Here is a 12,761-nt window from a genome sequence, read left to right on the forward strand (position 1 = left end):
AAGGTGGTGATATCAAGAGCAGGTAGAGAGGAAAGGTGTTAATATCAGGAGCAGGTAGAGAGGAAAGGTGGTGATATCAGGAGCAGGTAGAGAGGAAAGGTGGTGATATCAGGAGCAGGTAGAGAGGAAAGGTGGCGATATCAAGAGGAGCAGGTAGAGAGGAAAGGTGTTAATATCAGGAGCAGGTAGAGAGGAAAGGTGGTGATATCAGGAGCAGGTAGAGAGGAAAGGTGGTGATATCAGGAGCAGGTAGAGAGGAAAGGTGGTGATATCAAGAGCAGGTAGAGAGGAAAGGTGGTGATATCAGGAGCAGGTAGAGAGGAAAGGTGGTGATATCAGGAGCAGGTAGAGAGGAAAGGTGGTGATATCAGGAGCAGGTACAGAGGAAAGGTGTTAATATCAGGAGCAGGTAGAGAGGAAAGGTGGTGATATCAGGAACAGGTAGAGAGGAAAGGTGGTGATATCAGGAGCAGGTAGAGAGGAAAGGTGGTGATATCAGGAGCAGGTAGAGAGGAAAGGTGGTGATATCAGGAGCAGGTAGAGAGGAAAGGTGGTGATATCAGGAGCAGGTAGAGAGGAAAGGTGGTGATATCAGGAGCAGGTAGAGAGGAAAGGTGGTGATATCAGGAGCAGGTAGAGAGGAAAGGTGGTGATATCAGGAGCAGGTACAGAGGAAAGGTGTTAATATCAGGAGCAGGTAGAGAGGAAAGGTGGTAATATCAGGAGCAGGTAGAGAGGAAAGGTGGTGATATCAGGAGCAGGTAGAGAGGAAAGGTGGTGATATCAGGAGCAGGTAGAGAGGAAAGGTGGTGATATCAGGAGCAGGTAGAGAGGAAAGGTGGTGATATCAGGAGCAGGTAGAGAGGAAAGGTGTTAATATCAGGAGCAGGTAGAGAGGAAAGGTGGTGATATCAGGAGCAGGTACAGAGGAAAGGTGTTAATATCAGGAGCAGGTAGAGAGGAAAGGTGGTGATATCAGGAGCAGGTAGAGAGGAAAGTTGGTGATATCAGGAGCAGGTAGAGAGGAAAGGTGGTAATATCAGGAGCAGGTAGAGAGGAAAGGTGGTGATATCAGGAGCAGGTAGAGAGGAAAGGTGGTGATATCAGGAGCAGGTAGAGAGGAAAGGTGGTGATATCAGGAGCAGGTATTTAAAAAAAATGTATTTTTTAATTTATAATTTTTTTAGCCCCCGTCCCGCAGAAGGCCTTTTGCCTTTTGGTAGGCCGTCATTGTAAATAAAAATGTGTTCTTAACTGACTTGCCTAATTTAAATAAAGGTTAAAGAAAAAAGAAAAATAAATAAATGTCGAGAGGAAAGGTAGTGAACTGACAGCACATTATGTTTAAATCATTTTTGAACGACCTATATAATTACTAGCCAGTACAGTGAACCTAAAAATGAGTGTATATCACAATTCTCTTTGGTAATACTACATAGAATCTAACTTTCTGAATGATGGGAGTATTAGCTTGCCCTCGTGTGGCCAAGTTCCTTGTTCACTGGTTCATGTTTCCGGGGGGGGAGTTTCAATGTAACACCACAACATTGAGCTATCAGACAGCACAGGTTTGTGAATGATTTTAAGATGTAGCTTTTTATGTTATATCACCTAATGACCAGGTTGTTAGGGACGTTTTTCCACAGTACTTTGGGGATGTTATTAAAGTCTACGCTTTTAGAAATCCACATGTTTATAAGGGGATATAACTGAAGGACATGGCTAGTCAGCTAGCTCTTGCCCATCGCACGAAGACAACAACAATAAGGTGCCTCTGCATGGGTCAGATGCGCATGTGTAGATCTCTTAGTTGGGACCGGACGCATGTCCCTTGGACCTGAGCTAGTGTCTATCTGCCTCAGTTAGCACAGACAGGGGATTATTATGGGCTGGTAGCTGCACACATACGACCTAGCAACCAACTCTGGCCAACTCTTTTACAGTTCAATAACAGTGCTGATTCCTCTCTCTGTTTCCCTCCCTCTGTTCCTCTCTCTGTATCCCTCCCTCTGTTCCTCTCTCTGTTTCCCTCCCTCTGTTCCTCTCTCTGTTTCCCTCCCTCTGTTCCTCTCTCTGTTTCCCTCCCTCTGTTCCTCTCTCTGTATCCCTCCCTCTGTTCCTCTCTCTGTTTCCCTCCCTCTGTTCCTCTCTCTGTATCCCTCCCTCTGTTCCTCTCTCTGTATCCCTCCCTCTGTTCCTCTCTCTGTATCCCTCCCTCTGTTCCTCTCTCTGTTTCCCTCCCTCTGTTCCTCTCTCTGTTTCCCTCCCTCTGTTCCTCTCTCTGTATCCCTCCCTCTGTTCCTCTCTCTGTTTCCCTCCCTCTGTTCCTCTCTCTGTTTCCCTCCCTCTGTTCCTCTCTCTGTTTCCCTCCCTTGCTGTTCCTCCCTCTGTATCCCTCCCTCTGTTCCTCTCTCTGTTTCCCTCCCTCTGTTCCTCTCTCTGTTTCCCTCCCTCTGTTCCTCTCTCTGTTTCCCTCCCTCTGTTCCTCTCTCTGTATCCCTCCCTCTGTTCCTCTCTCTGTTTCCCTCCCTCTGTTCCTCTCTCTGTTTCCCTCCCTCTGTTCCTCTCTCTGTATCCCTCCCTCTGTTCCTCTCTCTGTATCCCTCCCTCTGTTCCTCTCTCTGTTTCCCTCCCTCTGTTCCTCTCTCTGTTTCCCTCCCTCTGTTCCTCTCTCTGTTTCCCTCCCTCTGTTCCTCTCTCTGTTCCTCTCCCTTGCTCTTCCTCTCTCTGTTTCCCTCCCTCTGTTCCTCTCTCTGTTTCCCTCCCTCTGTTCCTCTCTCTGTTCCTCTCCCTCTGTTGCTCTCTCTGTTTCCCTCCCTCTGTTCCTCTCTCTGTTCCTCTCCCTTGCTCTTCCTCTCTCTGTTTCCCTCCCTCTGTTCCTCTCTCTGTATCCCTCCCTCTGTTCCTCTCTCTGTTTCCCTCCCTTGCTCTTCCTCTCTCTGTTTCCCTCCCTCTGTTCCTCTCTCTCTCCTCCCCTCTTTCCCTTCCTCAGTCCCTCTCTCCTATCTGTTTCTATCCCTCCATCGTTCTGTCCTACCTTTCCCTGGTAGCAGCAGCATGGTTCTGTCTGCAGCCGGTCAGCACCTCCTCAGGGTCAGTCGGCCTGGTGCCTGGGGCAGCACCTCCTCAGGGTCAGTCGGCCTGGTGCCTGGGGTCATCACCTCCTCAGGGTCAGTCGGCCTGGTGCCTGGGGGCAGCACCTCCTCAGGGGGATTGGATCTGTTTCCACCACTGCCAAGGGCTTCCAGGAGAAGGAGATCAGAGAGAAACTCCAAGCTTTCCCTGGGGGATCTATAGACCTCGTCAAACAGGAGTCAGGCATCGCAGTACTGACCGTCAACAACCCTGCTCGAATGAACGCTTTCTCTGGTATGGAAGCACTGTCTAATGTTATATTATATTCACTGATCTGACTGTTGCTCTTTGCTAACCTGCAATTCAGACTAAATATCACTCCGATTATCTTTGGTTTTCTCTTCACCAAACGGAGCGAAATATATATATATATATATATATATATATATATATATATAAAACTCTTTGTTTCTCCTGAGCATGACAGTGGGACTAAGGGGGCTGGTGCTCAATGAACTGGGTTGCGTTGAGTAGGGCACACTGTAGCAAAACGTTTAGCAACAGATGACATAAAAATGTGTTTATTTGGATCCCCATTAGCTTTTGCAGCAGCTGCATTTTCCTGGGGGCCCACAAAAAAACGGATACACTGATGAACAAGGACTTATAATACAACATCTAGAAACAATACAACATCTAGAAACAATACAACATCTGCATCCGCAAACAATACAACGTCTAGAAACAATACAACGTCTAGAAACAATACAACATATAGAAACAATACAACGTCTAGAAACAATACAACGTCTAGAAACAATACAACATATAGAAACAATACAACGTCTAGAAACAATACAACATCTAGAAACAATACAACATCTAGAAACAATACAACAAAACATTTAACAATACAACATCTAGAAACAATACAACATCTAGAAACAATACAACATATAGAAACTATACAACAAAACATTTAACAATAGAACATATAGGAACAATACAACATCTAGAAACAATACAACAAAACATTTAACAATACAACATCTAGAAACAATACAACATCTAGAAACAATACAACAAAACATTTAACAATACAACATCTAGAAACAATACAACATATAGGAACAATACAACAAATAGAAACAATACAACATCTAGAAACAATACAACATATAGGAACAATACAACATATAGGAACAATACAACATATAGGAACAATACAACATCTAGAAACAATGCAACAAAACATTTAACAATACAACATCTAGAAACAATACAACATCTAGAAACAATACAACATCTAGAAACAATACAACAAAACATTTAACAATACAACATATAGGAACAATACAACATCTAGAAACAATACAACATATAGAAACTATACAACATCTAGAAACAATACAACATATAGAAACAATACAACATATAGAAACAATACAACATATAGAAACAATACAACATCTAGAAACAATACAACATCTAGAAACAATACAACATATAGAAACAATACAACATATAGAAACAATACAACAAAACATTTAACAATACAACATCTAGAAACAATACAACAAAACATTTAACAATACAACATCTAGAAACAATACAACATATAGGAACAATACAACATATAGAAACAATACAACATCTAGAAACAATACAACATATAGAAACAATACAACATCTAGAAACTATACAACATCTAGAAGCAATACAACATATAGGAACAATACAACATATAGAAACAATACAACATATAGAAACAATACAACATATAGAAACAATACAACATCTAGAAACAATACAACATATAGAAACAATACAACATCTAGAAACAATACAACATCTAGAAACAATACAACGTATAGAAACAATACAACATATAGAAACAATACAACATATAGAAACAATACAACAAAACATTTAACAATACAACATCTAGAAACAATACAACATATAGGAACAATACAACATCTAGAAACAATACAACATATAGAAACAATACAACATATAGGAACAATACAACTTCTAGAAACAATACAACATCTAGAAACAATACAACATCTAGAAACAATACAACATATAGAAACAATACAACAAAACATTTAACAATACAACATATAGAAACAATACAACATCTAGAAACAATACAACATATAGAAACAATACAACATATAGAAACAATACAACATCTAGAAACAATACAACATCTAGAAACAATACAACATATAGGAACAATACAACATATAGGAACAATACAACATATAGAAACAATACAACATATAGAAACAATACAACATATAGAAACAATACAACATCTAGAAACAATACAACATATAGGAACAATACAACATATAGAAACAATGCAACATATAGAAACAATGCAACATATAGAAACAATACAACATATAGAAACAATACAACATCTAGAAACAATGCAACATATAGGAACAATACAACATATAGAAACAATACAACGTATAGGAACAATACAACATCTAGAAACAATACAACATCTAGAAACAATACAACATATAGAAACAATACAACAAAACATTTAACAATACAACATATAGAAACAATACAACATCTAGAAACAATACAACAAAACATTTAACAATACAACATCTAGAAACAATACAACATCTAGAAACAATACAACATCTAGAAACAATACAACATATAGGAACAATACAACATATAGAAACAATACAACATATAGGAACAATACAACATCTAGAAACAATACAACGTCTAGAAACAATACAACATATAGAAACAATACAACATATAGGAACAATACAACATATAGAAACAATACAACATATAGGAACAATACAACATCTAGAAACAATACAACAAAACATTTAACAATACAACATCTAGAAACAATACAACAAAACATTTAACAATACAACATATAGAAACAATACAACAAAACATTTAACAATACAACATATAGGAACAATACAACATCTAGAAACAATACAACATATAGGAACAATACAACATCTAGAAACAATACAACATCTAGAAACAATACAACATATAGAAACAATACAACATCTAGAAACAATACAACATCTAGAAACAATACAACATCTAGAAACAATACAACATATAGAAACAATACAACATCTAGAAACAATACAACATATAGAAACAATACAACATATAGAAACAATACAACATATAGAAACAATACAACAAAACATTTAACAATACAACATCTAGAAACAATACAACAAAACATTTAACAATACAACATCTAGAAACAATACAACATATAGGAACAATACAACATATAGAAACAATACAACATCTAGAAACAATACAACATCTAGAAACAATACAACATATAGAAACTATACTACATATAGGAACAATACAACATATAGAAACAATACAACATATAGAAACTATACAACATCTAGAAACAATACAACATATAGGAACAATACAACATCTAGAAACAATACAACATATAGGAACAATACAACATATAGAAACAATACAACATATAGGAACAATACAACATATAGGAACAATACAACATCTAGAAACTATACAACATCTAGAAACAATACAACATCTAGAAACAATACAACATAACATTGTGTGTTTGTGTCCCCTCACAGTCTCCGTCGTTCCATGAGATGTTGTTTAATCCGGTTTTTTAAAGGTCATCTTGCTGTTCGTTTGAGTAATTGGGAGGTGGGAGCTCCATTCAATCATGGCTCTGTATAATACTGAGCATTACCGTGAATTCATTTTGGACTTGGGGACTGTGAAGAGACCCCTGGGTGTCTGTGCATTACCGTGAATTCATTTTGGACTTGGGGACTGTGAAGAGACCCCTGGGTGTCTGTGCATTACCGTGAATTCATTTTGGACTTGGGGACTGTGAAGAGACCCCTGGGTGTCTGAGCATTACCGTGAATTCATTTTGGACTTGGGGACTGTGAAGAGACCCCTGGGTGTCTGTGCATTACCGTGAATTCATTTTGGACTTGGGGACTGTGAAGAGACCCCTGGGTGTCTGTGCATTACCGTGAATTCATTTTGGACTTGGGGACTGTGAAGAGACCCCTGGGTGTCTGTGCATTACCGTGAATTCATTTTGGACTTGGGGACTGTGAAGAGACCCCTGGGTGTCTGTGCATTACCGTGAATTCATTTTGGACTTGGGGACTGTGAAGAGACCCCTGGGTGTCTGTGCATTACCGTGAATTCATTTTGGACTTGGGGACTGTGAAGAGACCCCTGGGTGTCTGTGCATTACCGTGAATTCATTTTGGACTTGGGGACTGTGAAGAGACCCTGGGTGTCTGTGCATTACCGTGAATTCATTTTGGACTTGGGGACTGTGAAGAGACCCCTGGGTGTCTGAGCATTACCGTGAATTCATTTTGGACTTGGGGACTGTGAAGAGACCCCTGGGTGTCTGTGCATTACCGTGAATTCATTTTGGACTTGGGGACTGTGAAGAGACCCCTGGGTGTCTGTGCATTACCGTGAATTCATTTTGGACTTGGGGACTGTGAAGAGACCCCTGGGTGTCTGTGCATTACCGTGAATTCATTTTGGACTTGGGGACTGTGAAGAGACCCCTGGGTGTCTGTGCATTACCGTGAATTCATTTTGGACTTGGGGACTGTGAAGAGACCCCTGGGTGTCTGTGCATTACCGTGAATTCATTTTGGACTTGGGGACTGTGAAGAGACCCCTGGGTGTCTGAGCTGAATGTTATTTGATTATGCGGACTATCTAGAATTCTCATCACACTTCATCTCTCGTCAATCCTCAACCTCATATTGAACATGTTCAGGTTGTACCTCCCTGTTTCACGCAGGTTCAAAACGTTTTATCCCTACTGAACACTACCCTGTTTTCCTCCAGGTTCTATGATGGTGGAGCTGGAGGAGAGGGTGTCCCAGCTAGAGGAGTGGACGGAGGGCAAAGGTCTCATCGTCCAGGGGGCTGCCGGGACATTCTGCTCTGGGTCAGACCTCAACGCGGTCAGGGCTATATCCAACCCTCAGGTCAGTCCTCAAGGTTGTCAGAGATATATCCAACCCTCAGGTCAGTCCTCAATGTTGTCAGAGATATATCCAACCCTCAGGTCAGTCCTCAATGTTATCAGAGATCTATCCAACCCTCAGGTCAGACCTCAATGTTGTCAGAGATATATCCAACCCTCAGGTCAGTCCTCAATGTTATCAGAGATATATCCAACCCTCAGGTCAGTCCTCAATGTTATCAGAGATATATCCAACCCTCAGGTCAGTCCTCAATGTTGTCAGAGATATATCCAACCCTCAGGTCAGTCCTCAATGTTATCAGAGATCTATCCTACCCTCAGGTCAGACCTCAATGTTGTCAGAGATATATCCAACCCTCAGGTCAGTCCTCAATGTTATCAGAGATATATCCAACCCTCAGGTCAGTCCTCAATGTTGTCAGAGATATATCCAACCCTCAGGTCAGTCCTCAATGTTGTCAGAGATATATCCAACCCTCAGGTCAGTCCTCAATGTTGTCAGAGATATATACAACCCTCAGGTCAGTCCTCAATGTTGTCAGAGATATATCCAACCCTCAGGTCAGTCCTCAATGTTGTTAGAGATATATCCAACCCTCAGGTCAGTCCTCAATGTTGTTAGAGATATATATCCAACCCTCAGGTCAGTCCTCAATGTTGTCAGAGATATATCCAACCCTCAGGTCAGTCCTCAATGTTGTCAGAGATATATCCAACCCTCAGGTCAGTCCTCAATGTTATCAGAGATATATCCAACCCTCAGGTCAGTCCTCAATGTTGTCAGAGATATATCCAACCCTCAGGTCAGTCCTCAATGTTGTCAGAGATATATCCAACCCTCAGGTCAGTCCTCAATGTTGTTAGAGATATATCCAACCCTCAGGTCAGTCCCCAACTCCCCTCACCTGGTTGTCTAGGTCTCAGTAAGGAACTCTCCTCACCTGGTTGTCTAGGTCTCAGTAAGGAACTCCCCTCACCTGGTTGTCCAGGTCTCAGTAAGGAACTCCCCTCACCTGGTTGTCTAGGTCTCAGTAAGGAACTCTCCTCACCTGGTTGTCCAGGTCTCAGTAAGGACCTCCCCTCACCTGGTTGTCTAGGTCTCAGTAAGGAACTCCCCTCACCTGGTTGTCTAGGTCTCAGTAAGGAACTCTCCTCACCTGGTTGTCTAGGTCTCAGTAAGGAACTCTCCTCACCTGGTTGTCTAGGTCTCAGTAAGGAACTCTCCTCACCTGGTTGTCTAGGTCTCAGTAAGGAACTCTCCTCACCTGGTTGTCCAGGTCTCAGTAAGGAACTCTCCTCACCTGGTTGTCTAGGTCTCAGTAAGGAACTCCCCTCACCTGGTTGTCTAGGTCTCAGTAAGGAACTCTCCTCACCTGGTTGTCTAGGTCTCAGTAAGGAACTCTCCTCACCTGGTTGTCTAGGTCTCAGTAAGGACTCCTCACCTGGTTGTCTAGGTCTCAGTAAGGAACTCCCCTCACCTGGTTGTCTAGGTCTCAGTAAGGACTCCTCACCTGGTTGTCTAGGTCTCAGTAAGGAACTCTCCTCACCTGGTTGTCTAGGTCTCAGTAAGGAACTCTCCTCACCTGGTTGTCTAGGTCTCAGTAAGGAACTCTCCTCACCTGGTTGTCCAGGTCTCAGTAAGGCCCCCACCGGGCAGGCTCTCCTCACCGGGCTAGGCTCGTGGCCCCCTCCCGGGTCCAGGTCTCAGTAAGGACCTCCCCTCACCTGGTTGTCTAGGTCTCAGTAAGGACTCCCCTCACCTGGTTGTCTAGGTCTCAGTAAGGAACTCCCTCACCGGGCTGGCTCGTGGCCCCCTCCCGGGTCAGGTCTCAGTAAGGAACTCTCCTCACCTGGTTGTCTAGGCCGTGGCCTCTCCTCACCTGGTTGTCTAGGTCTCAGTAAGGACTCCTCACCTGGTTGTCTAGGTCTCAGTAAGGAACTCCCCTCACCTGGTTGTCTAGGTCTCAGTAAGGCCCCCACCGGGCAGGCTCTCCTCACCTGGTTGTCTAGGTCTCGAGGCCCCCTCACCGGGCAGGCCGGGCCCCCCACCGGGCAGGCCGTGGCCCCTCACCTGGTTGTCTAGGTCTCAGTAAGGAACTCCCCTCACCTGGTTGTCTAGGTCTCAGTGGCACCCCCACCGGGCAGGCCGGGCCTCTCCTCACCTGGTTGTCTAGGTCTCAGTAAGGAACACCCCTCACCTGGTTGTCTAGGTGTTAACTGAAAGGAAAAGCCCAAAACCAGCAGACACTACCAGGCCCTCCATGGAATGAGTTGGACCTCCTGGTCTAAAACGATGCGTCTTGTCTTTCAGGATGGGATGAAGATGTGTATGTTCATGCAGAATGTCCTGACCAGGCTACTGAGGTAGGACCCTCTGTGGTAGGATCCTCTGTAGTAGGACCCTGCCCTCTGTGGTAGGACCCTCTGTAATAGGACCCTGCCCTCTGTGCTAGGACCCTCTGTAGTAGGACCCTGCCCTCTGTGGTAGGACCCTCTGTAATAGGACCCTGCCCTCTGTGCTAGGACCCTGCCCTCTGTAGTAGGACCCTGCCCTCTGTGCTAGGACCCTCTGTGCTAGGACCCTGCCCTCTGTGCTAGGACCCTGCCCTCTGTGCTAGGACCCTGCCCTCTGTGCTAGGACCCTGCCCTCTGTGCTAGGACGTTCTAGATCAGTGTGTCATGCCAGATGCTCTGTGCCACACTAACCCATGTGTTCTCTGTTGAAGGCTTCCTCTGTTGTCTGTAGCTCTGGTGGAAGGGAGTGCACTGGGAGGAGGAGCTGAGCTCACTACTGCCTGTGACTTTAGGTACAGTAAGGTGACTCGTCGTCCATAGATGGCACCATTGTGTTTATTCAACTTTAGGCCTACATCCAGATAGTGGAGAATCAAATCACATGTATTTATAAAGCCCTTCTTACATCAGCTGATATCTCAAAGTGCTGTACAGAAACCCAGCCTAAAACCCCCCAAACAGCAAGCAATGCAGGTGTAGAAGCACGGTGGCTAGGAAAAACTCCCTAGAAAGGCCAGAACCTAGGAAGAAACCTAGAGAGGAACCAGGCTATGAGGGGTGGCTAGGAAAAACTCCCTAGAAAGGCCAGAACCTAGGAAGAAACCTAGAGAGGAACCAGGCTATGAGGGGTGGCCAGTCCTCTTCTGGCTGTGCCGGGTGGAGATTATAACAGAACATGGCCAAGATGAGAGAAAAGTAGAGTGCACATAATAAAAAAGGCCTTTTCAAGAAATATCAAAACACAAAATCCACCAAGTTTCCAATAATCTCTAAACCAATGTCACGGTCTCTCCCTGCTAGGTTGATGGTGCCAGGCGGTATGATCCGGTTTGTCCATAAACACATGGGTCTGGTCCCTGGGTGGGGAGGTGCGGCTAGATTGGTACGCATCGTAGGCAGCCAGAACGCCTTGAAGATGCTGGGTGGCGCTTTGAAAATAGACCCAGAGATGGGGCTTCAGATCGGGCTTGCGGACGGCGTCCTGGAGGGTTCCCTGGATGGGTCTGGAGCCAATGCCCTCCTGGAGGCAGAGCAGTGGTTGGGTTGCTACACCACAGGCCCTGCCCCGGTCATCAGAGCCATAAAGAACGTGGTGGTGTCTGGGAGAGAGCTCCCCCTAGAGGTGGCCCTGAGGACCGAGAGGGATGTGTTCGGGACAGTGTGGGGAGGACCGGCTAACTTACAGGCTCTGGCCAGTAAAGCCAAACACAAGTGAATTAACTAGTGTTGCGATTACATTGTATTCTCGTCCTAATGTTCTGGAGAAACGTAGAACGCCTGGAATGGAAGCCGTCCACCAACCCAAACTGAGAAGACGAGAATGCAACGTTGAGGGTCTGAACTCAACCAGAACACACTGAACTAGTGTTTTCATTCTGACGATTCTGTTGCTAAAAAAAAAAAAGTATCTTATAACAGACGCAAACGAATCCTACCTGTATTTGTCCAATAGCAACTATAGTTTTGAAACGTTTTGGACCCATTTGGCAGAATGAATACATCCCTGGACTATGCTCTGGGAGTTTGACAGTACCCAATGACAGATTTATATTGCTGTGTTGTGAGTGACCACTAACAATCAATTATTTTAGTTTAAGAATTGTCGCCGACTGTCGGGACAATGATATGGGTCCCATCTAACAGTGGTGATGTAATATTTATCAGTGGAGAGTCAGATATGATGCTAGTTGTGACATGTGAAGATGGTATTGTGCCTTTTGGCCTTTGTGGCTCTACTACAGTCCATTAACGCCAGGGGTGACTGAACGCCAGGGGGGGACCCAACGCCGGGGGGGGGGACCCAACGCCGGGGGGGACCCAACGCCGGGGGGGACCCAACGCCGGGGGGGACCCAACCCGGGGGGGACCCAACCCAGGGGGGGACCCAACGCCAGGGGGGGACCCAACGCCGGGGGGGGGGACCCAACGCCGGGGGGGGGGGACCCAACGCCGGGGGGGGGGACCCAACGCCAGGGGGGGACCCAACGCCGGGGGGGGGGACCCAACGCCAGGGGGGGGGACCCAACGCCGGGGGGGGGACCCAACGCCGGGGGGGGGACCCAACGCCAGGGGGGGGACCCAACGCCAGGGGGGGACCCAACACCAGGGGGGACCCTCTTCATTA

At 44.8% G+C, this 12,761-nt stretch overlaps 1 protein-coding gene across 2 annotated transcripts; it reads left to right on the plus strand.

Annotated features, from left to right (window-relative positions):
• Positions 1-1,519: 1,519 nt before the first annotated feature.
• LOC106572885 (ethylmalonyl-CoA decarboxylase) lies at positions 1,520-12,460 on the plus strand. Of its 2 annotated transcripts, XM_082976026.1 has the most exons (7): positions 1,520-1,568; positions 2,993-3,369; positions 7,981-8,083; positions 8,444-8,483; positions 10,434-10,486; positions 10,849-10,929; positions 11,438-12,460. In XM_082976026.1, exons 2-7 carry the CDS (start codon positions 3,354-3,356, stop codon positions 11,850-11,852), a joined length of 708 nt encoding a protein of 235 aa, XP_082832152.1. In that variant the 5' UTR covers positions 1,520-1,568; positions 2,993-3,353; the 3' UTR covers positions 11,853-12,460. The 2 variants fall into 2 exon arrangements, with proteins under 2 accessions (XP_082832152.1, XP_082832151.1); XM_082976025.1 differs by lacking the exon at positions 8,444-8,483 and having other exon boundaries at positions 7,981-8,123; positions 11,438-12,459.
• Positions 12,461-12,761: the final 301 nt, after the last annotated feature.

Source organism: Salmo salar, chromosome 05 (assembly GCF_965601325.2).
Source record: "Salmo salar chromosome 05, fSalSal1, whole genome shotgun sequence".
Taxonomy (NCBI): domain Eukaryota; kingdom Metazoa; phylum Chordata; class Actinopteri; order Salmoniformes; family Salmonidae; genus Salmo; species Salmo salar.